Raw genomic sequence first — 26976 nt, forward strand, 5'->3', positions numbered from 1 at the left:
GAGAGATTTAACTGAAAGAACCATATGGAAAGGACAAGCAGAGAGAGAGAGTCCCGGTCGCGCGCGCACTCTCTCTCTTTCCGAAGCCAGGCGAAAGTGTAAACAAGACTTCACCGTCTCCAAATTAAGCACTGTCTTGCTCTCTCTCCCGCACGCATATTAATCAAAATAAAACGACATGATGGTTAAAGGTCGGAAGACCAAAGTTTCATGTTGGAGCATTCGGAGATTTCTTTTCCCCTGAATTACCGTTGGGTGTGAATTGTGCTAAAATACGTTGCCTTATCTTCTCTGAAATGCGTTCTGCACATTCAGCTGACATAAAATTACTCTCTAAATAAACGAAAAAACCTATCCAGTGATGTAATGTTTTCTGTGTTGACACTAACCTTGTGGGATGTCCATGTCCTAACTGCTGGGATAATCACACAACCGTATCCGTATGACACGTCCAATTCGCGAACTATAATGACTCCTTTGAACCGATTCATTTTAATGAATAGTTAAAACAACTGATCTATACAATACATTGTTATTACTGATAAAGTGCAAACCTGCTTATATTTAAATAAAGGAGAACAATATTGACATTGAATATGCACAACACCGGCATTCTGGATAGAGACGTAAATTAAGTTGGTGTCGTGAACCCTTGCGCATGCGTAGTAAAAGTATAACCTGTGGGGGAAAAGGCGTTTTAAACCTTATTTTGGGGCAAAGTCATCAAACTTTTTCAGCGATTTTTATCATATTTTACTGCTGTTTCTATACATGCAGTTTTTATGTCCCGGTGACCAGTGCAAGTGCAGTTCTGACTCTCTGCCCATTCATTTAGATAGGAGCCTGGTCTTGTTAGTCCGAAATAGCTGCCCGGAGGCGTTGCCAAGATGGCGGCCGAGTGGCACGACTTGCCTAAAAGGACTTTGATAGGACTCAAACCAGTGGAGGGAAGTTCCTGTGATGTCCAGTGATGAGAGGGTGGACAGAAGGATCTGATGATTCACAGTGTCGAAGGCAGACAGATCCAGGAGAATGAGAACTGAGGATTTGGAAGCAGTTTTTGTGATCCGTAGGGCTTCTGTGACCGACAGTAATGCAGTCTCAGTTGAATGCCCTTTCTTGAAGCCAGATTGGTTGAACATCCAGCTGGTTGTTCAGAGACAAGAAGGATGTTACTTGGTTGAAAACAGCTCTTTCAAGTGTTTTCGTAATGAATGGTAGGAGAGAGATAGGTCTGTAATTCTCTACAAATGATGTGTTTAGTGTTGTTTTTTTTAAGCAGTGGAGTTACCAGAATGCAGTAGGGAAAGTGCCAGTATGGAGGGATGAGTTGATGATGTGTGTGAGTGCTGGTAGAAGTGTGGGAGAGATGGCTTGTAGAAGGTGTGAGGGGATGGGGTCTAGAGGGCAAGTGGTAGGATGACTGGAGAGGAGAAGTTTAGATACTACTTCATCGGTTAGCGGAGAGAAGGAGGAGAGAGGGTTATTGGCTGTGGAAGGGGTCGGTCTGGGTTCCTGTGTGTGTGGAGCTGAGAACTGACTGCTGATAGATGTTGTTTTGTTGGTGAAGAAGTTAGCAAAATCGTCAGCAGTTAAAGAGGAGGCGGGAGGTGGTGGAGGTGGACAGAGGAGAGAGTTGATTGTCTTGAAGAGTGATCGCGTGTTGGAGGAGCTGTTGATCTTGTTGTGGAAGTAGGAAGATTTTGCAGCATGAACATCAACAGAAAAGGAAGAGAGGAGAGATTTATACATACTCAGGTCAGATGTGTCTTTTGATTTGCGCCATTTCCTCTCTGCTGCCCTGAGTTTGGTCCGATGTTCACGAAGAACCTCAGATAGCCAGGGGTTAGAAGGAGTAGCGCGTGCAGGCCTGGAGGAGAGAGGGCAGATATTGTCTAGAGAAGAGGTTAGAGTGGAGCATAAGGTATCCGTTGCAGCATTCACATCCAGAGATGAGAATTGTGAGGGTGAGGGAAGAGAAGATGACACGGCAGAGGAAAGATGGGAGGGGGAAAGTGAGCACAGGTTTCGCCTGAAGGTGACTGGTGGTGGGGTTGGTGGTGCACGGGTAGGAAGTTCTGATCTGATCTGAAACATGGAGAGGTCTCACCAGAATGTTGTCTGTGATGCAGTTGTGTGTGTAGACCAGGTCCAGTTGGTTGCCTGATTTGTGAGTACCTGTAGTGATGAGTCGTTTGAGATCAAAAGAGGCTAGGAGAGAGATGAAGTCTGTTGCATACGGCTTTTCGAGATTAATGTTGAAGTCACCAAAGACTACAAGTGGGGTGCCGTCCTCAGGGAAGGAGGACAGCAGCACATCCAGCTCGTCTACAAAGTTTCCCAGCTGACCTGGGGGGCGATAAATGACTACAATATGGATCTTAGTGGGAGTTGTAAGTGTAATAGCATGATATTCAAACGAGTTGTTGTTGCATAGAGAAGAGAGTGCTGAGTATTTCCAATTGTTAGAAAGGAGAAGCCCTGTACCCCCACCCCTCCCAGACTGGCGAGGGGAGTGAGAGAAAGAGAAATTGCTAGAGAGAGCAGCGGGGGTTGCTGAGTCTTCTGGACGAATCCAGGTCTCAGTCAAGCCCAAGATACTAAGAGTAGAATGAGATGCAAAGGCTGGAATAAAGTCAGCTTTATTGACTGCTGACTGACAATTCCATAGACCCACGGAAAGAGAGAGAGGTGTGTGTGAGGATGAGAGAATGGGATGCAGATTATCAGTATTGCGCTGCCTTTTGCGCGTGATGAAAGAGCGTTGCCGAGAAATAACAGGAATGTAGTGAAAGCACATGTTGAGTAAGGTAAAAATAAGATAAAAGTGGGAAAGGAAAGGGAGAAGGAGTTACTTAAGTGCCTTTTCTGGTGTCCTTGCTCGGTGGAGTCGCGCAGGTCTTTGGTCGATGGTCTTTACCCAAGTCGGTCTTCACATGAGGAGGCTGAACATGAGAGCTGAACGCTCCCACTGACGCTTCCGCGACAGCGCGCAAACTACATAGATATAGTGCTTTCACCGCTTGAGTGAGGACAGCTGTCTCGGCCCAGCAATTAAGCAAATAAAGCGAAAATGGGCCATAACGAAACTAGATGCTAGGAGGCAATACTTAAGTGCAATAAAACTGCAATAATTTTCACACGCTGCTGTTAAAGTCGAAACGTGTCTAAATTAAATTAAATTAAAAAGGTAAGAAATGAAAAGTAAGCGGAGAATCGAAGATAGGCTTACCTCGAGTCAAATAGAACACTGAATAACGGGAGAACGGGGTATTTCAGAAGAAACTACTAGCGCGCTCTTGCCGTCTCCACCTACTGACCGCTTGTCCGCTGGTTATGATATATAGCATTGTATGTATGTGCACAAGTAGCACGTGTACTAGTGGTGAGTTGGTGGGAGTAATTAATTGGTTATGCGTTAATCCTTCAGAGCTTCCTCCTTCTCCTGCCAACATCTCCACCAGTAACATCAGTGACAGCTCAGCCTTCATCACCTGGTGTGTGTCTGAGGGTCACTCCGTCTCCAGAGCCGTCATCCGCTACCAGCGGACAGAGCAGGACTACAGCCAGCAGGTGGAGCTTGGTGTGCAGCCGGACCAGACCAGCATGAGCTTCCAGCTCCGGGGCCTGAGGGCCGACAGCACCTACCAGCTAGAGCTCTGGACCCTCAACAACATGGGAGAGAGTGTGGATCGGCCACATGTCATCCTCCAGACGCTGACCCCGCAGGAGAGCAAACGTGAGTCTGAGATCCAAACTTTCCTATGTGTCTTCATCCAGTGCATCTCAAAAAGCTTCCACTACTGGAGTCAGAATCTGGTATTCAAGTGAATCAGTGTATTTATGCATGAAAATATTCTGGAAACTCCCAACCGTTTACCATTTTGGGGGCCCTAAGCAAATTAGGACGTTACATTCTGCTCAAAGGTACAGTTTTGGATTCATCAGAAATCATAATTTTAGCAATAATCAATTAACACTATTGGCTTTAGCTTGAGCAAAAGTCTTCTTAAAAAAGGCAAACATTTAGATATCAAACATACTGTCTTTCTGCAAAACATTTCAGCTAAATGAACAAAAATCAGCAGCCTAAAGAACAGTTACTCAAGGAACTTGCCCATGGTTTTGACAAAAATATCAGCAAAAACTACTTAATATATATTCAAACATTGATAAAGACAAGTGAACAGTCAGTAATAAAATAAGAACCAGTAAAGAAATTAGAAAAACCACAAATAAATACAACTGATCAGTTAAAGCAATCAAATGTAAAATAATACCAGTTTTCTTTTTATAAATAAAATATAGCCTAAATTAATCCTTATTAAAGGTACAAAAGGTATTCAGTCAAGATCAATATCTATACGAGTATATTTTGACATAATTTTGTGTTTATTTGTCCCTTCAACTTAATTGAATTCGTATTTGCACACTAGGCCTATATGAATCAATATAGGCCTAACCCTAACCCTATTTCTGAACAAGTATCTGATTCCTGATCTTAAGTATCTGATTCCAGAATTGTAATTAATATCTGATTCACAAACCAGTTGTCTGGCGCAGCTTATCCAGTGTGCGGTCTTCCACCTCAACAGATGTTTCATTTTCGATTTGTCGGCAAAAGAAATTGTAAGCATAGGCAAACTTTGAGTCCTGGACTTCTTGTCTTTTGTTTCCTTTCTTTTTTGAGTACTGCGTGGATATATGTGCTTAGTAATTGTTTCTTTCTACTAATCCGGGCCGCCCAGTAATAAATCACGTCAAAAGGAGTCATGGATTGAGTTAACTGCTTTTGGCCAGCAGGGGTTGTCCAAGCCTTCATTAGCGTGGTGGTTAACAGCTACGTTCTATACGGACTGCTGCCGAGTGGGAACTTAAAGTGATCTATCACTCCGACGGGATTCACTCGTCCTCATGTCTTTCAAACCTTACTTTTATTTGACTGTGAAAAATTAAATATTTAGAGAAATGCTTTCTTAAGTTTTTGTTTTTGTTTGTTTGTTTGCTCCAGAGAAAGAACGTCATGAGGGGAAGTAAATGGCAGAATGATAATTTCTGGTTCTTCCTTTAAGTCTGTAGGTTGACTAAAGTGAGCAGCCTTCTGAACCACAGAATGGCAGATGAGACACACTAGCCGCGTTTCCACTGTCGGGCCAGTGCGAGCCAGGGCTTTAAACGGGCCGTGACGGGCTAATAGCCTCGGGCCAATAGCACCGGGCCTGCGTTTCCACTGTCGGGCCAGAAGCTCCACAGCGCTTCACTAAAACACGCCCGTAACACGCCTCTCTGGAACAATGTCACACTAACCCATCATTTCACCAACAAATGGAAGTTTTATCATAAAACTAATCAGAAATCACTGGAAACAGCGTTGAAAACAAACACGATAAAAGCGGCCGTTTGCTGGAATTTTTTTGTTTTGTTTACTTGAATATTTAAAACCCAAGCATCGATGTTTTACCACAGGTTTACAATAAAAAGTGATACATTGATCATAATGAATTAATTTATGTCAAAATTGCACATTAGTCACTCAGAAATAAATTACCGTTAGGTCTATTTCACATAAGAAAGAGGACACACTTACTTTTTCAGTCGCGTCTGTTTCTTTATCTGGTAGTTACAGGACACATAGATACATCACATTTAGAAAGAATGATCATTTCTACAAATATATGCCATACGACCTGAGGAGCTTTAGCACTCTCTCGACTCCCATACAGATATTTTCAGTCAGAGAAACAGAGGAAGCTCCCGAAAAAAAAGTTACTTTATTTTATGATAGTCCGGTTTAAAGAGACGAGACGTAGGCTATACTGACAGATAAAATAAAAACATGACTGTGATAGCCTTTAAGATTGGTCTGATTTCTTCAAGCGTTCACTGTTTTTTTTTACTATGCTTATCTTCAAGCGTTTACTATGTTTACTATGGTAACGGTTAGCGCGCATAGTCTTTTGCATCACAAACAGAAGGCATTCAAACATGAACGCGAGTTAAATTATTTTAAAAGTCTTTAAATTATCCGGTGCTGCCGTCTCCCGACTCAGGTGAACCTCTGTTCGTAACCACTCCTCTAGCCCGAGCTGGCCCGCTTTGGCCCAAGGTATTCGACGGGCCAGAAATCCTGGCCGTTGGCCCCGAGTAAGCCCCGATCAAGCCCCGGAAGTGACAGTGGAACTTACAGACTACGCACCTCGCTTCCAGACTGGCCCTGGCACGCTCTAGCACGGCCCGGCCCTGGCCCGACAGTGGAAACGCGGCTACTGAGAGAGTAACACTGCCCTCTACAGGCACGGATCACTTAATGTTTATAAATCAGAATCAGAAAGAGCTTTATTGCACACACAAGGAATTTACCTTGGTATTGTAGCTTCCAGTCTACACATATAAATATAACAAGGCACATAATAACATTTACGGATAAGACACATATAGGTTTAGTCAGGATAAACATTTACAGATAATGAACATATTTACAGTATTTGTTATTAATATTTATTATAGCTGGACTGTGACGGTATTTTCTTCTAGAAACAAACTTTGGTGCATTATTTTCCTGTTATCTCTGTAAAGCTGCTTTGAAACAATCTGCAGATCTGATCAAAAAAGCAGATCTGAAGATGGCGCCGTGGAAGGCAGCCTCGGCACTTCACTCTCTGTTACTTTGTTTGTTTTTGTGCGTCTACTATGTTTTCAGCGGTTTTTCACCAGTAACTTTTACCAGAGAGGAACTATTGAACATCAGGCAATACTCTATAGGAACTTTTTCTCCGGTTTTCGCTAACCCGGAGTACTTTGCTGAAATACTGATAGGAGGCACAGCGGCTCTCCATGGAATCTGCCGGAGACGCAAACGGGGGAAACGAGCAGGAGCGCTGGTGAGATTAAGAAAGCGGGGACTACGCACCTCGCTTCCAGCCATTCACCTGGCAAACGTCCGGTCTTTGACTAACAAGATGGACATGCTTCTCCTCCTCAATCAAACCAACCGAGACTTTTACAGCTCCGCCGCCCTGTGTTTTACTGAAACATGGTTGTGTGAACGCATTCCGGACAGCGCACTTCAGCTACCTGGTTTCCAACTCATCCAGGCGGACCGCAACACTATGCTTTCGGGGAAAACAAAAGGCGGAGGAATCGGCTTCTAACTAAACAAAGGTTGGTGTACTGATGCTACTGTGTTGAAAAAGACGTGCAGTCCCCACCTAGAAACTCTCATCATAAACTGCAAGCCTTTCTATTCTCCGAGTGAGTTCTCTTCGTTTGTTTTGGTCGGTGTTTACACACCACCACAAGCCTGCGTAGCTGACGCAATACAACAGCTTGCCGATCAGATAACAGACGCAGAGAAACAGCACCCAGATTCTCTCATGATTATTGTTGGTGATTTTAATAGTGCTAAACTCAATAAAGAACTCCCTAAATACAGACAACATATCAAGATTCCTACCAGGGACAAAAACACTCTGGACCACTGTTATACAGTCTTAAAGGATGCCTATCACGCGGTCTCCCGGGCAGCTCTAGGACTATCCGATCATTGTCTGCTTCATCTCATCCCAACTTACAGGCAAAAACTTAAAACCTCTAAACCTGTGGCAAGGTCTCAATGGACAAGAGAATCAAAGCTGGAGTTGCAGGCTTGCTTTGATTGCACGGACTGGAGTGTCTTTGAAGCTGCAGCTACAGACCTCAACGACTTCACTGATACTGTAACATCTTATATCAGTTTTTGTGAGGACATCTGTGTAAAAACCAAGACATTTTGCACATATAATAACAGCAAACCTTGGTTCAATCCTAATCTTAGGAAGTTGCGCCAGGCGAAAGAGGAAGCCTACAGTAGGGGGGACCGGGATCTATATAGGCAGGCCAGGAACAATCTAACGAAGGACATCAAGGTAGCCAAGACTAGCTACAGTGAGAAATAAAAAAATAGCCTCTCAGCCAACGACCCTGCATCAGTTTGGAAGGGACTGAAACAGATTACAGATTACAAGAGCCCATCCCCCCACCCTGCAGAAAATTTCAGACTGGCTAATGACCTGAATGACTTCTATAGGTTTGAAAGGCATCCATTATCACACCCCTCATGCACAAAAGGTTTTTCCCCAACAACCCACCCCCTCCTCCCACCTGTGTTGATAATCAGTGAGAATGATGTGTGCCGGCTGTTCTAGAAGCAAAAGCCCAAAAAGGCCCCCGGCCCTGACGGCGTTTCTCCATCCTGCCTGCGTGCCTGTGCGGACCAGCTGGCGCGGATTTTCAACCGGTCTCTGGAGTTGTGTGAAGTGCCCTCCTGTTTTAAACGGTCCACCATCATTCCAATCCCCAAAAAACCCTCCATCACAGGACTAAATGACTACAGGCCTGTCGCTTTGACATCCGTGGTCATGAAATATTTTGAGAGACTGGTGTTGTGCCATCTGAAGGACATTACAGGCCCCCAGCTCAACCCCCTGCAGTTTGCCTACAGGACAAACAGGTCGGCAGATGATGCTGTTAACATCGGACTGCAATACATACTGCACCACCTCGACTCCCCAGGGACGTATGCTAGGATCCTGTTCGTGGATTTCTCCTCAGCGTTCAACACCATCATACCTGAACTCCTACATCAGAAGCTCACCCAGTTCTCAGTGCCTGCCTCCACCTGCCAGTGGATCACCAGTTTCCTGAGTGATAGGCAGCAGTATGTCAGATTGGGGAGCATTTCATCCAAACCCCGGTCCATTAGCACCGACGCTCCTCAGGGGTGTGTCCTCTCCCCACTGCTCTTTTCCCTCTATACCAATGACTGCACCTCAAAGCACACGTCTGTGAAACTCTTGAAGTTTGCTGATGACACAACTACCATTGGTTTGATCTGGGACGGGGATGAGTCTGCCTACAGACAGGAGGTGGAGCAGCTTGTCCAATGGTGCAGTCAAAACCACCTGGAGTTAAATCCCAAGAAGACTGTGGAGATGACAGTGGATTTTAGGAGAAGGCCCCCCCCACTCACCCCCCTCATCATCCAGAATGACACAGTGTCCTCTGTGGACTCCTTTAGGTTCCTGGGCTCTACCATCTCAAGGGACCTAAAATGGTCCACCCACATTGACTGTGTCCAAAAAAAGGCGCAACAGAGGTTGCACTTCCTAAGACAGTTAAGGAAGTTTAAACTGTTAAAGGAGCTGCTGATCACATTCTATTCAGCCATCGTTCAGTCTGTCATCTGCACCTTCATCACTGTCTGGTTTGGGTCAGCCACCAAACGAGACAGGGCCAGACTGCAACGGACAATAAGGGCTGCGGAGAGGATCATTGGAGCTGGCCTTCCCTCCATCCAGGACCTGCACCGGTCCAGGTTCAGGAAAAGGGTAGTAAAAATCTCTGCAGATCCCTCTCATCCTGGTCACAAACTTTTCAACCTCCTCCCCTCTGGCAGACGATACAAGGCACTGTATGCCAAAACCAGCCGATACAAAGTTAGCTTCTATCCCCAAGCAGTTACTTTGTTGAATACTCAGAAACTTCCCCTACCCTTATACTGGACATAGTCAACCAATATTATTCTATTCATCTACCTCATGCAAACTTCAATTTTTCAATTTTTCTATTGAATGCACTAATTAAATAATATATTATCATTGTACGGACCTGCACTGCTCTATTTTATTTTATTTAAAATTCTAAGGCAATACTGATATTGCACTATCCCCCCTCCTGCACTTTGTAATTTCCACTGTATTGTCAGACTAAATATATAACAGTATTCTGTTTTAACATATATTTCCTACTTTGTGTTTATATGTCAAGTGAGTGTTGTAGCCTGTTGCAGTTAATGAGTGTTGTAATTTGAGAGCCTTCTTGTTACCAAGTCAAATTCCTAGTTTGTCTCTGCAAACATGGCCAATAAAGCTGATTCTGATTCTGATTCTGATTCTGAAAAAGCTCTATATAAATAAAGGTGACTGTTTTAAATAATAATATTAATAAATAGGACTAAATTAATTTACAAAGATATTGCACTATACAGTGGAGTATTGCACTTGGAAGGCATTTAACTGTTGAAGAGGGAAATAGCCTGTGGTAAGAAGCTTGTTCTGTGCCGAGATGTTCTAGTGCGCAGGGATCTGAGGTTCACACAGGCTGTGGCCAGGATGAGCGAGTCTGTGAAGATTTTACCTGCTCTCTTACTCACTCTGGAAGATTACAGGTCCTGGAGGGTGAGCAGATACCAATAATCCTCTCTGCAGGCCTGTCCTTTGTTAAGTCACTTTTGTTTATATAATACTTTTTTACAATACAGATTGTTTCAAAGCCACTTTACAGCTTTGTATTCTCCTGATGTCTGACTTGGTGGCTGAACCACACCAGTTATAGAAGTGCACAAGATAGACTCAATGACGGCTGAGTAGAGTGGTGGCAGCTGGCGAAGGAAGTATAACCTCTGCTTGGCCAAGTCAATGTGATTGTCCCACTTCAGGTCCGGAGAGATGGTGGTGAGCAGGAACCTGAATGGCTCCACTGCTCCACAGTGCTGTTCATGATGCTGAGAGGAGGAGAGCAGGGGGCTCCACCATCATCTCCACTGTTCTGAGCTTGTTCAGATCCAGGTTGTTGTGACTACACCAGACAGCCAGTTGTTCAAACTCTTGTCTAAATGCAGACTGGTGCAGTCATGTGTGTAGAGTGAGAAGAGCAGTGGAGAGAGAGAACACACACCTGAGGAGCACCAGTGCTGATAGTGAGGGTCCTGGATGTGAGTTTCCCCAGTAGCTGCTGGCTCTCTGTCAGAAAGCTGATGATCCACTGACAGACTGGGGTGGGCAGGAAAAACTGGGTCAGTTTGATAATAGAAGATGGTGGTTGAAAGACAAACTGAAGTCCACAAATAAGATCCTTGCGTAAGTCCCAGGTCTGTCCAGATGTTGCAGGATATAATATTGACTGCATTATCCACAGACCTGCTTACTCTGTAGACAACTGAAGAGGATCCAGCAAGGGTCCAGTGATGTTCTTCTGGTGGGCCAACACCAGTCATTCAAAGTGGGTGTGAGTCTAGGATTCTCAGACCTGCAGTAAAACACATTCAGATCCTCAGCCAGTAGTTGATTCTCCTGTCTTGTAATTGGTGATGTTCATCATACTCTTCTAGACTGATGCTGGGTCATTGGCTGAGAACTGGATTTTCAGCTTCTCAGATTAGCTTCTTTTAGCCACACTGATCTCCTTTGTTAGTCTGTTTCTGGCCTGGTTAGGTTAGCTGATTTAAGTTTCTGACTGTAAGTCAGTATAAGATGAACTAGACAATGATCAGAGAGCCCCAAATCTGAACATGGGACAGAGTGATATGAAGAGTTTGAAAAGTCTTTGTTTGTGCGTGTGAGGAGAAGTAGTTCACCCGTTTTGTTAGGAAGGCATCAGAGATTTGCTCCGTCTGACCACATGGTTGAACAGAACCGCTGCTCCTCAGATTAAAACGTTCAACAAAACGTCTGAATAATCAAAGACTTGAAAAATGTTGTCTGGTGTGTGTTGCCTTATGTCCAGTAGTTTGTCTCTTGTGAAACTGATAAGAAAAGAATGACTTAACACAGAACAAACAAACAAAAACAGCAAAAGAACTGGGGAGCTCCACACGAGGCAGCCATCTTATCTTTAACTATGATGAACATTAGCCTCAAAACTCATCATTTATCATTCTGCATGACACAAAAAAAACAATGAAATACAGCGTTTGTTGTACCAGACAAATACTTTAACGCCATGTGATCCAGGCACAAATGATAAATTTTGACCATTTTAACAAGAAATAAATTCAAATAAATTAACAAAATATAATGAAAGTAAATGTATATTATTGAGCAAAATGGGTACAAATGTGCGAAAAACAATAAAAATACTGATACTGTTTAATTCACATTATGTTACTTAATGTAACATTATTAACATTTATTTAACATGTTACATTATTTAACACTTGACAGGTAATGTTCTGCAATATAGAATGTGATTTACAGCCGTATTCTAGACTGTAATTCTGTCTGTTGTGTTTCAGAGCTGCACGGACTCACGGCTCATGGAAACATGCTCTTCTATGCCATACTGGGCTCCGCTGGCATGACGTGCATTACCATCCTGCTAGCCTTCTGCATCGTATTGCAGCTTAAGAGAGCCACCTTCCAGAGACGCATGGTGCAGGCCTTTCACAACATAGTGGTGAGATCACAATAGAAAACAACTGAGTTCAACTGAATTCAGTCACAGCTTACACTGTATAGCAGGGCTGTTCAATCCCGCTCCTTACAGCCGGGTTTCCAGTGATCCTGAAGACCTTCATTAGCTGCTTCAGGTCTGCTGGACCGGACCTACAGAGTCTGTAAACATATGTCTTTCCCGTGCACACAGAGAGAAGAGCCTGTGGTCCAGTTTAGCTCCGTGCCTCTAAACATGCCGAAGAAAGTTCCCAACTCCAGCCAGTCTGTGGCCTATCCGGCCCTGGATTGGAGCGACATAAAGTTCCAGGACGTGATCGGAGAGGGAAACTTTGGACAGGTGTTGAAAGCTCGCATTAAGAAAGACGGGCTAAGGATGGATGCGGCCATCAAGAGAATGAAAGGCGAGAGGAATTCGTCATTAGAGTCATTATGTGTGCTAGCGATTGCAGTTTTTCTCATGACGTCTTATTCTCTGTCTTCTCAATAGAATATGCATCTAAGGATGACCACAGAGACTTTGCGGGCGAACTGGAGGTCTTGTGTAAGCTGGGTCACCATCCGAACATCATTAACCTCCTGGGAGCGTGTGAACACAGAGGTGTGCGGCTCAAACGCATGATCTTCTCGATAGGGCACTACTGCATAGCAGAGCTCATTTGCACTGTTTGCATGTGCTGCAGGTTACCTGTATCTGGCCATTGAATACGCTCCTCACGGAAACCTACTGGACTTCCTGCGTAAGAGCCGCGTGTTAGAGACGGACCCGGCCTTTGCCATCGCTAACAGCACAGCGTCCACGCTCTCCTCGCAGCAGCTCCTGCACTTCGCTGCGGACGTGGCGCGAGGCATGGACTACCTGAGCCAGAAACAGGTGAGTGCAAGAAACACGCTGTCCTAATAGTGTCTCTGCAATAGGATTATTTCCAGGATTAGTTCCTTAGAAACTTTCCAGGATTTTTCTCCATATAGTGACTTCAATGGGGTCCAACAGGTTGAAAGTCCAAATTGCAGTTTCAGTGCAGCTTCAAAGGCTCGACACGATCTCAGCGGAGGAATAAGAGTCTTATCTAGACAAAACATCAGCCATTTTATAACAAAATTAACATTTATTTACTTTTTAACCACAAATGCTCATCTTGCACCACCACGACTTCACGCATTACCTAATCACGTTGAAAGGACACGTGTACAGACCTAGTGTTTACAAAGTGAACGTGCAAAGACAAAGTCAAATGCCCTTTACAATAAATAAATAAATAAATAAAAGGTTAAACAACGACTTTGGACGATTTTGAAGTTGGAGGTGAAAATGAGGAGTTTTTCGCCCTACCTTGTATTTTCCGCCTACGTCACGCGTGACCTTTCCAACGTGATTACGTGGCGCCTCACAGAGGTAGTGCAACTGCCTTATTCCTCGGCAGCTGCAATTTAGATATTCAACCTGTTGGACCCCATTGAAGTCAAGTCAAGTCACATTTATTTATATTGTGCTTTTTACAATACAGATTGTTTCAAAGCAGCTTTACAGAGATAACAGGAAAATAATGCAAAAAAGTTTGTTTCCAGAAGAAAATAGCGTCACAGTCCAGCTTAAGGAAGTTCAGTGATGTTTCATTTTTGTTTCAAAAAAAGTGATTAATTTAGTTCATTTACATATATATATAGCCACTCTGGAAGTAAACCGTGATGTCATCGTCCAGCTCTGTTCAGTTCTTGTATAATAGTGTCAATGCAGGCATATCAATATTATTGTTGAATATTAAATTAAATGTTAAATTGAATGTCCCCAAGTAAGCAAGCCAAGCCAATGGCAACAAAGGTGGAAAAGGCGATTCAGGCAGCATTATAGGTCAGAAGTCAGATTGGTTTGGAACAATCAGAATATTATCCAGTTCCATCTGGTTTAAGATCAGAGTCATCACACTGGGATGGAGACAGGTTTGTTGAGGATCAGTGCTGATGGCTGTCGTGTCGATGAGGCCTTCGATGAGAGTCTAGTTGACACAATCTCTGCTGACACTTCAGGGATGCGTTGTGGTCGTGTCTAGGCGCAGGTCCTCCATCTGATCTGGATACAGTCTGGATCCAGCTGATTAGAGTAAACCTCGGAATAAGCAGAAAGACTAACATTAGCGTAGATGCCATTCTTCTTATGATGTAATGAATACATTGGGTGTTATAGGAAGTGTTCCCGGTACCGGCTGACCTAATTTATGCAGCCTCATAATCATTTAACTGTTTTGAATAATAGGAATGTATAATTTTCTATTTGTATGCCAGGTTGAAGAGATGTGTGTTTTTTTGTCTAGATTTAAACTGACAGAGTGTGTCTGCTTCCCGGACAAGTTAGGAAGACTATTCCAGAGTTTTGGTGAATAGGAGGAGGATCTACCGCCAGCAGTCGATTTTGATATTCTAGGTTTTATCAACTGGCCGGAATTTTGAGATTGCAAAAGACGTGAAGGACTATAATGTGTTAAGAGCTCGCTCAAGTACTGGGGAGCTAAACCATTTAGTGCTTTGTAAGTAATCAGCAATATTTAAAAATGTATACAATGTTTAATAGGGAGCCAGTGCAGTGTTGGCAGAACTGGGCTAATATGGTCATACTTTCTGGTTCTGGTAAGAACTCGAGCTGCTGCGTTTTGGACCAGCTGTAGTTTGTTTATTAAGCTTGCAGGGCAACCACCCAGTAAAGCATTACAGTAATCTAGCCTTGAAGTCCATAATATGGAGAAAAATCCTGGAATGTTTTCCTCAAAAACCTTCATTTCTTTTCGACTATAGAAAGAAAGACATGAACATGTCTGTGGGGTTTGTAAATTATCAGGAAGTTTTAATTCTGAAGTGCCTTTAATTGTGCTCAGCAAACACATATTTCTGTTTACTGATGCTAAACTATATAATTTATCATTTTCTCATACTGTATCTGTGCTTGTTTCATGTCTCACATCAGGACACACTCTTTCTTCTCACAGAATCAAGTCATTTACATTCTAGTCAATATGTCTTTTTTTTTTGTACTTTGAAACCGACTTCAAAGTTTGCGTTCTAAAGCCATAAAAACACTGTTGTCATTAAATGAACGGCCAGAATGCATTAAAAGTTTTCTGTTGAAGACGGTGTCGTGTAAGTGGCCCCTAAGTTAATATATAATGATTTTACAATGGAAATGAATAAATTAAAAACGTACTTAAACTGGACAGTGACTTTCTTGTAGATCTGCTGTACAGCCAAAACAATCATTGTTGGATTAATTTCCTATTATCACTGTAAAGCTGCCAGGCACGTGCACAGGTAGGGCTCAACATGTGCAGAACACATGCTCTTTTGCCCTTACACTCCAAAGTGCCCTTTTTATTTGGTGGTGTTCTTTTTTTTCTTCAATAAATCAATGCTATTGGTCACCCTTTACGTCCGTCTGTCTGTCTGCTAACCCTAACCCTAACCCTTACAAATATTTAGCCAATGAAATTTGATAACTCTGCCCCCTCTATCTGATAACTCCGCCCCCTCTATCTTCTTGACTAAATGAACTGAAGTTCCGCAACAGCCGTACAGCAGACAGCAGCTGAACGAAGTTTTGCAAGGGTAAACAAATATCTTGTTGTTTGAATAAGTACTAAACAATATGTCTATAAAGGTTCATATTTTATTTATTTGATGTCTGACTGAGACATATGGGACCCTGAGAGAGAGGTCTAAGCATTTGCCATCTAGTCATAGCAAATACACAGCCTACACTTAAATAATCTGTTCATTAGCATTTCATCTTTTATAAAATGAGATTTTGGCCAAATGTATTTTACAACAGGAAAAACTGAGCGCCAATATAGCTACAACAAACTAATTTGTAACCTGTTGATGAAAATGTAATGTGATACCGCCGGCAATGTGATTACATTTGCTGGTCAAAAACCCCATAATTGCATTTGAGTTTGACTTTTGTACAATGTTAACAATATATTGATAAGTAATACAACAACATAGCCTATATTTTTTTTTACCATCGGAAAATCATAAGCACAGGTGCGCCCCGCGCTGTTTCGTTCTGGAACTTACACAAAGCGACTGAGTGATCTTCGTCACCTAAGTGCACCATAAAGATAAAGATTTTATCAAAGAATTTGCTGAGTTAGTATTGGCTGCAGATAAAGTACTAATTGTTGGTGATTTTAATATACATATAGATAATGAAAAAGATGCATTGGGATTGGCATTTAAAGACATTCTGAACTCTATTAGAGTTAGACAACACGTGTCAGGACCTACTCATTGTCGTAATCATACTCTAGATCTAATATTATCACACGGAATAGATGTTGATGCCGTTGAAATTCTGCAGCAGAGCGATGACATCTCAGATCATTATCTAGTCTTGTGTAAATTACATTTAGCCAAGGCTGCAAAGCCGACTCCGTGTTACAAATATGTTAGACCAATCACTTCTGCCACTAAAGATTGCTTTATTAATAATCTTCCTAATCAGTTTAAACATCTCAGCATCCCAGATAGCTTAGAAGAACTCGATATTGCAACAGAAACTTTTAACTCTCTCTTTTCCAGCACTTTAGACACAGTTGCTCCGTTGCGCTTAAAGAAGATTAAAGAAAATAGTCAAACGCCGTGGTACAACGAGCACACTCGGGCCCTTAACTCATTAAATAATTTAAACCGACAACATGTATGTTAGACCCTATACCGACTAAGCTACTGAAAGAGGTGCTTCCAGAGGTCATAGATCCTCTTCTTAATATCATTAATTCATCTTTGTCTCTAGGATACGTACCAAAAACATTTAAGCTGGCTATGATTAAACTGCTTGTTAAAAAAATGCAACTTGATCCCACAAAATTTGTCAATTACAGGCCGATCTCGAATCTACGCTTTCTGTCAAAGACACTAGAAACGGCAGTATCTTCACAACTATGTTCCTTTTTAGAAAGAAATGATATCTGCGAGGATTCTGAACGGTCTATTCAGGATTTAGACCGTAACATAGTACTGAGACAGCTCTCATTAGAGTCACAAATGATTTGCTCTTATCATCCGATCGTGGTTGTATCTCTCTATTGGTGTTACTTGATCTTAGTGCTGCATTTGACACTATTGACCACAACATTCTTTTAAATAGACTTGAAAATTATGTTGGCATTAGTGGAATTGCATTAGCATGGTTTAAATCATACTTATCTGACCGTTATCAGTTTGTAGCAGTAAATGAAGAGATGTCTTATCGATCACAAGTTCAGTATGGCGTACCACAAGGCTCAGTACTAGGACCGCTGCTGTTCACTCTGTACATGCTACCATTAGGAGATATCATTAGGAAGCATGGAATTAGTTATGCTGATGATACTCAGCTCTATATTTCTTCACAACCCAACGAAAACTACCAATTCACAAAATTAACGGAATGCATAGCTGATTGATTGGATGACTAGTAATTTCCTACTACTAAATTCTAATTATTGGGCAAAAAACTTCCTCACGTAATAACCTAGAATACTGTCTAACACTTGATGACTGCTCTGTTAACTCTTCGTCGTCTGTTAGGAACCTGGGTGTGCTCTTTGATACCAATCTTTCATTTGAAAGTCACGTGTCCAGTATCTGTAAAACCGCATTTTTCCACCTTAAAAATATATCTAAATTACGCCATATGCTCTCATTGACAAATGCGGAACAATTAGTTCATGTGTTCATGACCTCAAGGCTAGATTATTGTAATGCTCTACTGGGTGGTTGCCCTGCACGCTTAATAAACAAACTACAGCTGGTCCAAAACGCAGCAGCTCGAGTTCTTACCAGAACCAGAAAGTATGACCATATTAGCCTGGTTCTGTCAACACTGCACTGGCTCCCTATTAAACATCGCATACATTTTTAAATATTGTTGATTACTTACAAAGCACTAAATGGTTTAGCTCCACAGTACTTGAGCGAGCTCTTAACGCATTATAGTCCGTCACGTCTATTGCGATCTCAAAATTCCGGCCAGTTGATAATACCTAGAATATCAAAATCAACTGCTGGTGGTGCTAAAGTGCCAACTAGTTTCTGCTTATGGAGGATCCCTTTACCACTCTACAGATAAAGCGTTGTCGGGAAAATTCGGTTCGCGTATCTACCCCGAAGTGATAAAATTCTGTATCAAAATGTTACGGTCTGACAAGTAATTTTTTAAGGCTTGGTTTATAGGGAATTACAAACCTTCACACATATATTCAAACGCGCATACCAATAGACTGAACTCGTAATACGCATGTGTACGCCATCAGCGTTCTCACAGGTTTTGCGTTTAAAGTCTGTGTAGAGTTTCCTGTTAAAACGGTGTCATGTTAGCGGCCCCTAAGTTAATAACTAATGATCGTTGCGACGGAAGTGAATTAATCATATTAACTTTAGCTGGAAAATAACTTTATTCAAGAACTGCTATAAAGCCAAAACAATCTCTGTTCCTTTAAACTATCCTTGTATCTCTGTAAAGCTGCTTTGGAACAATCTACATTGTTAAAAGCGCTATATAAATGAAGATGACTTGACTTGACTTGAAATTTCTTCTTTGATTTATGATTGCTGATACACTTAATTTATTAACATTTAATCATGTTATGGTAATAATATTAAATTATGGTTAATTCAAGGCTGTTAATATGCACGTATTCGCTATCTAGCTAATTTTTTAATATATAGTATTTTATAGGCTACTCTCCGCTCGTCTTCACATGTATAAATGTAGTAAAATATGTTTTTTTGGGGCTTTAGTGCCTTAGCCCTTTAGGATTAAAGAAGCCCTAAAACCCTGTATATCTATATTATCTATATTATTATTATGGTTGTTATTAATAGTGAATAAATCTAAAGCTTTTAAAACTATTATTTTGTGTTATTGAATTTGAATTTAATTTGTCATGAAGATGTGACCATTTCTTCCTTTTATGTAGGCTTACTAAATAATCTTAATAAAAAAATATATAATAATAATAAAAAAAAGGTAGGGGGTTCCCTTTTTCAGTTTCAACACATGCCCCTCAAAAGGTCTGTGCACGGCCCTGAAAGCTGCTTTGAAACAATCTGTACTGTAAAAAGCGCTATATTAAAGTAGGTAACTTGACTATGTGCATTTATTTGGTTAATTGCTGGTTCCAAGTTGGCACCGCTGCACATTTAATTAACATTTCTGAATATTTTTATTTTGCAGTTTATTCACAGAGATCTAGCAGCCAGAAACATCCTGGTAGGAGAAAACTTTATGGCAAAGATCGCTGATTTTGGCCTGTCCAGAGGTCAGGAGGTTTACGTGAAGAAGACAATGGTAAAGATCTGAAGGAGAACGTGTGAATGTGTAAATGAATGTGTGATTTAACGTGTGTTTCTCCGCAGGGCCGTCTGCCGGTGAGGTGGATGGCCATAGAATCTCTCAACTACAGTGTTTACACCACCAACAGTGACGTGTAAGAGTCTTCCAGTCTGTTGTGTTGTGTCTGCGCTGAGAGTAAAGTGTGTTGTGTCTGCGTGAGAGTAATGTGTGTTGTGTCTGTGTGAGAGTAATGTGTGTTGTGTCTGCACTGAGAGTAACATGTGTTGTGTCTGCGTGAGAGTAACTTGTGTTGTGTCTGCGTGAGAGTAACGTGTGTTGTGTCTGCGTGAGAGTAACATGTGTTGTGTCTGCGTGAGAGTAACTTGTGTTGTGTCTGCGTGAGAGTAACGTGTGTTGTGTCTGCGTGAGAGTAACGTGTGTTGTGTCTGCGTGAGAGTAACGTGTGTTGTGTCTGCGTGAGAGTAACGTGTGTTGTGTCTGCGTGAGAGTAACGTGTGTTGTGTCTGCGTGAGAGTAACGTGTGTTGTGTCTGCGTGAGAGTAACGTGTGTTGTGTCTGCGTGAGAGTAACTTGTGTTGTGTCTGCGTGAGAGTAACTTGTGTTGTGTCTGCGTGAGAGTAACGTGTGTTGTGTCTGCGTGAGAGTAACGTGTGTTGTGTCTGCACTGAGAGTAACGTGTGTTGTGTCTGCGTGAGAGTAACGTGTGTTGTGTCTGCGTGAGAGTAACGTGTGTTGTGTCTGTGCAGGTGGTCATATGGCGTGTTGCTTTGGGAGGTGGTCAGCTTAGGTCTGTGTTCACTGGATATTTCTCAATATTCTCAATATTACAGTAGGTGCGTCCCAATTTATGTGATTATGCACTGGTTAGCATAAATAGTGTGAATAATGAGAAAATTCTAAAAAGCACTTCAAAAACCTGGATGATGAATCATCAAGTTAATTGGACACTTCATGCACTCACTGATCGCAGGTTAGGGGTTAGGGTACTGTATACCCTTAGGTTACCCTAACCCTTTAATTAAACCTAGCGTATGAAGACATGCTATCAGACTCTGATACTGAATGACTAAATAACCCTATAAAACTCGTACACTAGATGGGTTAGAGAACATTTAGTGCATAATTTGGGACACACCTACAGTATTGGAGGTCGGTTGCATGTCTGAGGTGTTCCCGCTGACATGTGATTGGTTGGCTCTTGATTGGCAGGAGGCACACCGTACTGCGGTCTGACGTGCGCTGAGCTCTACGAGAAACTCCCGCTGGGTTTCCGGCTGGAGAAGCCACTCAACTGTGATGACGAGGTGTAAGTGTGAAGCGCCGGTCAGCCACACATGTGCGAGAGCAAAAGGAATGAACTCTTTCTCTGTCTCGCTCTACAGGTATGAGCTGATGAAACAGTGCTGGAAGGAGAAGCCGTACGAGAGGCCGTCATTCGCTCAGATCCTGATGTCACTCAATCGTATGCTGGAGGAGAGGAAGGTATCATGGGGATTATTACTCTTCCAATTCTGATGAAGAGCATCATTACATGTTGTTTTGCTGATGATCTTCTCCTCTCATTCTGTCCAGACGTACGTCAACACGACGCTCTATGAGAAGTTCACCTATGCCGGCATTGACTGTTCTGCGGAGGAGGCTGGCTGATCTCAGAGCTTCATTACGCTTAATATCATCCTCTGATTCACAGACTAGAGGTTTACACACACTGGCCCTCATTTATCAATCTTGCGTAGAAACGGGCGTATATATTGGCGTAAGATTATGCTTACACTCTTCTCATCGCCTGATTTATGAAGCTGTGCGTACCTTTGAAATTCTGGTGTACGCAATACCTGCCCTTGATAAATGCCGCGGCTGAAATCGATCGTCATTAGAATAACACGCCCCTATATATTCAAGTCTCCGCTCCCCCCACGCCCTCATTTTACGCCATGGACACACGGAAGACGGCAAAGAAGAGAAACTTCTTTGAGAAAGAGAAAGCGAAACCAGGGAAGTGGAAAGAAACAAAATTGATTTCTAGATTTTTATTATTAATGATGACGCTTATTGTTATTTAGAAGAAGAATGTCGTTATTATTATTATTATTTGTATTATTATTATTATTTTAAATAAGAAGAATGGCATTTTTATTATTTTGTCAGTCTTAATTATTTTTTTGGTCATTGAAAGCCTTTCATTACTAAACCCAGTCCGTGCACACCTGCCGGGCCTAACCCTGGCCTAACCATCGTTTCAAAGAATAGTACAACGGCGAGCGCGTCGAGTAACGCCTCGTCCATTTGGGGAGGTGCGCGCGCAGTCTGCGGAGACTCGCGCTGCGGAGCCAGGCGAAAGTATAAACAAGGCTTGAAACGTCAGGTAAAGCGCACAGGCTCGCAACTTAAGGAATACATATGCCTACAATTCAAATGCTTTGGTAAATTCACACAAATTAAACATTGAAGTCCATGTTGCACAAAAATAAACACTGAAGTTTATAATTACTATGTTGTTGTTTTTTTTACAGTGGGTCATAATATATTATATCTTTTAGTTTGTCAGTGCGTTTTGTGGTGTTAGGAATTGTTTTTCTGCGCATTCCCGCATTCAAAACGTGCGTACACCACCTCCTGAGCTGGCGTAGGATTTGAGCGTGCCGTCCGCCAACGTCCATATTGATAAATCTCAAAGTCACCGTGGTTTTGGGTGTACGCCAGGTGTACGCTGGAAATTTGGTGTACGCACTTTTGATAAATGAGGGCCACTGTGTGTATCATATTTCTGTTTGTTGTGAAGTGTTTATTGGTGTGTGAGATGTTGAGTGCAGATGCTGACAGATGTTTAACATTTGTATATTTCACTGTTTTTAATTAAAGCCCTGTTGTTTGATACTGCGAGCCATTCTGTTTCTGAATGTACATAATGAAGACTTCAATCCGGCAGCTTTAAGACCAATAAACCTCTGGAAAAGCTTCTATTTTTGTGACCAAAATAAGTAATGTATAACCACTTTTTAGCACACAAAAGGCAATCCAGGATTACAGATTCAGAACAATCAAACATGATTTCAGTGTGTAATTTTGTGTATAGTTGCAGAAAGTGGTTGGATATCATTTTTAAATGGCTAAAGTTGTCATGGTAAAATTTCATGGTTACAAAACTCTTTAATTCACCTCTTTGATTTTATTTACATTCCACATCGCAATAATTATATAATTATATATATATTAGGGATGTCAATTTGAACAAATTCCCATGATCGATCGTCGTTTAAATTAACGATCAATTAATCGATTAATCATTAGCCGTAACACTGCATTATGAGTCTGCTGCAGTGGCATATGGCCAACAGCATGACAGGGTGTGCAAATACTGCACAAAACGCTATGTTCCTCACCAAATGAATGAGAATGATTTTTAATCTAAATAAAGGGCTAGTAGGATTGTAAAATGTTTCAATGTGATTGATCATTTAATTAAATTAATTATTTAATAATCAAATATTACGACTAATGAAAAGTGTCACCAACACCTCAGATGCGTGCTTGGAATATGTGACTGTTGTGGACATGCTCTTCCTGGAAAAACGCGCTGAAAATGGCAACTAAACCCAATGAATTCACAACGATTTAATAAAACAGTGTTCTCATGTTATGTAATATGACAGTCCTAATCATAGTTATTATTAACCGTGCATTGCTGTTTGAGCTGCACGCTAAATGAATACCGTTAAACTGGAGCACTTTGCTAGCGCGTTATTTAACTCAAAGAAACGCATCCTATATGAGATTAATCAGATATATACAAAATGAACATAATATTACGAATGATATCTGCACAAAATGAAGCGAATGCAGAAGTGAACTTGAACTAAGTTACGTGCCATTCAGAATGACTCATGTTGTGGACGCGCTATTTCTGGAGCAACGCGACTATGGCAACTAAACCCAAATAATTCACAATATTTTATGACAATATTGTTCTCTTTATAATGTTATGTAATATGACAGTCCAATAGTCATTATTAGTCGTGCATTGCCGTTTGAGCTGCGCGTGCTGAAACTGAAGAGGATCACCGTAAGCTTTACTACATTAATTCTTAATCAAATGCATCCTATATGAGATAAATCAGATATAGATACATTAGGCCTACACAAAATAAACCAGCCCGTTCTCATCCCAAGGCGTCATATACTGATGCTTTTGACATTTCGTCTACATCGAATGCACATGGCACCCTTTAGTGTCAATATGAGACGCAGATAGATATGGGCCAGAAGGCGCCTCCTAGTGGTCTAACCCTAACCCTACCCTAGACCTAAACCTACCCATAACCGAACAAAGCTCTGTGCGTGTCATATTGACACTAAAGGGTGCCATGTGCGTTCGATGTAGATGAAATGTCAAAAGCGTCAGTATATGATGTCCTAGGATGAGAATGCGTTGAATAAACACAACATTACAACTTACATTTGCACAAAACAAAAGGATGCGAATGCACACGCAAACTTATAGTCATGATGAAGGTGTAAAATGGTCCCAAACATAACTCCGGCGTGCTCGCTATACATGTTTTGCGGTTGAGCAGCACGCACGTGCATGAACCTGCTTAATCGATGATCGATACGTTTTATCGATTAAATCTATTATCGACAATTAATCGTGACATATTCAATATATGTATATATGTCATGATCCTGGTTCTTTCTTTCTCTTTTTCTTTCCTTTTGCCTCCCTCTGCTGGTTGTATTACGCCCTACCTTCTCTTTTCTTACACTCTTACACACACACACCCATTATCTCTTCCTCTCATTACCATCAGCTGGCTCTCATTCACATCTCATCATCACACCTGTTCTCTATCTTTCTCTTTTGACCACGCTATATCTAGCTCTCTCTTTCGTGTCTGTGTTGTCGGATTATTGTTTGACCTTGATGCACGTTGAGGACTGCTACCGTTACTTCTCAGAAGTTATTTCCCGTCCTGTCCTGTCTTGTCTTGTCTTGTCTTGTCTTGTCTTGTCTTGTCTTGTCCTGTCCTGTCCTGTCTATTCCTAATTGTCTGTTGAGCCACAATTACCTGCTGCTGTGTTGTTGTTTTTTTTTGTTTTTTTTTACCAAAGCCACTTTGTGTGTATTTTCTGACTGAAGACATGCAGACATAGAGTGCAAATCCGTGACAGCTCACGTTTATTTGTAAAGTGCATTTCACAATACAGATCGTTTCAAAGCAGCTCTGGAGAAAAGACATGTCTTAATGATAATAAATCACTTAATAAATTACGTCATATGCTCTCATTGACAAATGCGGAACATTTAGTTCATGCGTTCATGAGCTCGAGGCTAGATTATTGTAATGCTCTTATGGGTGGTTGCCCTGCACGCTTAATAAACAAACTACAGCTATTGACACTGCATTGGCTCCATATTAAACATTGTATAAATCTTATTATATTGCTGATTACTTACAAAGCACTAAATGGTTTAGCTCTGCAGTACTTGAGCGAGCTTTTAACGCATTATAGTCCTTCTTGCCTATTGCGATCTCAAAACTCCGGCCAGTTGATAATACCTAGAATATCAAAATCGACTGCTGGCGGTAGATACTTCTCCTGTTTAGCACCAAAACTTTGGAACAGTCTTCCTAACATTATCCGGGAAGCAGACACACTCTGTCAGTTCAAAGCTAGACTAAAAACACATAAAAACACTCTTTGCCATAGCATACACATAACACATTATAGACTTCTATAATTCAATGTTAGGCTGCATAGATCAGGTCAGCCGGAACAGGGAACACTTCCCATAAATCCTGATGTACTCGTTACATCATAAGAAGAATGGCCTCTACCCTACTATTAGTCTCTCTGTTTATCCCGAGGTTTACCGCATTCCGCCGGATCCAAGCCGTATCAAGATCTGATGAAGGACACACACACACACACACAGAGACACAGACACAGACACAGACACACAGACACACACACACAGATAAAACGTCAAAATTTCTTCTGCTGAGTCACCCCACTAATGTTTTCCAGACAAAAGCATTTTGACCCTCAACACACACAGGGATGGTGTTAGATAGTGTGTATGCAATGTATGCAAAGTAATTTGTTGAGGTCAATTTGTAAAGAAAGACTACATGCCTGCGCACATATATTCGCTCATACCTATAGACTAAACACGTAATACACATGTGCATGCCATCAGCATTCTCACAGGTTCGCGTTTTTGAAGTTTGCACATAGATAATCTTTTTTGCAAAAAATTTCAAGGCTTGCACCTTGGAACCTATTTCAAAGTTTGCGTTCTCGAGCCACCAGGCACCGTTGTTGTGCAAATGAACGGCCGGAGTGCATTAAGAGTTTTCTGTTAGAACGGTGTCATGTAAGCAGCCCCTAAGTTAATAACTAATGATCTTCGCAACGGAAGTGAATCAATCAAAACTAACTTTATCTGGACAATAACTTTATTCTAGAGCTGCTGTAAAGCCAAAACAATCTCTGTTACTGTAATCTCCTGTTATCACTGTAAAGCTGCTGTGAAACCAACTATATTGTTAAAAGCGCTATATAAATGAAGGTGACTTGACTTGACTATATTGTTAAAAGCACTATACAAACGAAGGTGACTTGACTTGACTATATTGTTAAAAGCACTATATAAATGAAGGTGACTTGACTTGACTATATTGTTAAAAGCACTATATAACTGAAGGTGACTTGACTTGATTTAATGATACAATGTCATTTGGGCCTAATGAACAGAGAATCTTACATTAAGGCAAGACACGGCAGGTGAAAACATAGTTTTTTCATGCAGTGGTAGATTTTCAGATTTTGGGCCAGTTTGCTCCCTTAACATGTAAGCTTTCATGTCAAAATAAAAAAATATGTCAACATTACACATTAAGGTGGTTATTTCAGTATGTGAAATATAAAACGCGAGCTCCTGTGCCGTCTCCATTCACAGAAACATGTCATGCCTGTTATCATTGTAAAGCTCTCAGTCTCCTACACAGCGCTGTCTAATCCAAAAATGGGGATTTCCTTTGTACAAACAACCAACCGCGAATGTTTGCCGGGGAATCTGCAGCCGAAACCCACATCTGATTGGTCATGTGAATTTCCGACTATGTGATTGGATCTCTGCGCCAAAACGTAAGCACAGCCAAAAAGGTGAAGAAAACACCGACAGGAGATCGAAGAGTGCCTACATATGGTACAGGCGTGGACATCTTAAGCTGTAAACAGACAGGGAGCTGTTTATTAGATTAAATTAGTTACAGATGGACATACAACAAACAGGGACGGTTTGTTTGCAGTTTTTGTGACTATTGTTATTTGTGTTTGTTAAGGTAGTTCTTGTCACCTTAAGGCTATTGCTATTAATAATTTATTAATTTATCAATTTCCATGTGTTTTAAATATTATACACTACTGATATTAATGAAC

At 41.5% G+C, this 26976-nt stretch overlaps 1 protein-coding gene across 2 annotated transcripts in view; it reads left to right on the forward strand.

Moving 5' to 3' along the window:
* The window catches only part of tek (TEK tyrosine kinase, endothelial), a 45356-nt gene extending 22860 nt beyond the window's left edge, over positions 1-22496 (forward strand). The window contains exons 14-25 of one of the 2 annotated variants that reach the window (XR_014627917.1): positions 3431-3739; positions 12050-12210; positions 12400-12610; positions 12697-12807; positions 12890-13080; positions 19414-19527; positions 19596-19666; positions 20280-20320; positions 20743-20839; positions 20916-21015; positions 21106-21239; positions 22282-22496. Coding sequence is in view for 1 of the 2 variants with exons in the window: in XM_084413473.1 (XP_084269599.1) it covers positions 3431-3739; positions 12050-12210; positions 12400-12610; positions 12697-12807; positions 12890-13080; positions 19414-19527; positions 19596-19666; positions 20280-20320; positions 20743-20839; positions 20916-21015; positions 21106-21180 (1481 nt within the window). In the remaining variant the exon portion in view is untranslated. Of the gene's footprint in view, positions 1-3430; positions 3740-12049; positions 12211-12399; positions 12611-12696; positions 12808-12889; positions 13081-19413; positions 19528-19595; positions 19667-20279; positions 20321-20742; positions 20840-20915; positions 21016-21105; positions 21506-22281 lie in introns of those variants that run through there. The other variant, XM_084413473.1, reaches the window with a different exon arrangement.
* The last annotated feature ends 4480 nt before the right edge of the window (positions 22497-26976 follow it).

The sequence above is a fragment of the Rutilus rutilus genome (assembly GCF_951802725.1).
Source record: "Rutilus rutilus genome assembly, chromosome: 7".
NCBI lineage: Eukaryota > Metazoa > Chordata > Actinopteri > Cypriniformes > Leuciscidae > Rutilus > Rutilus rutilus.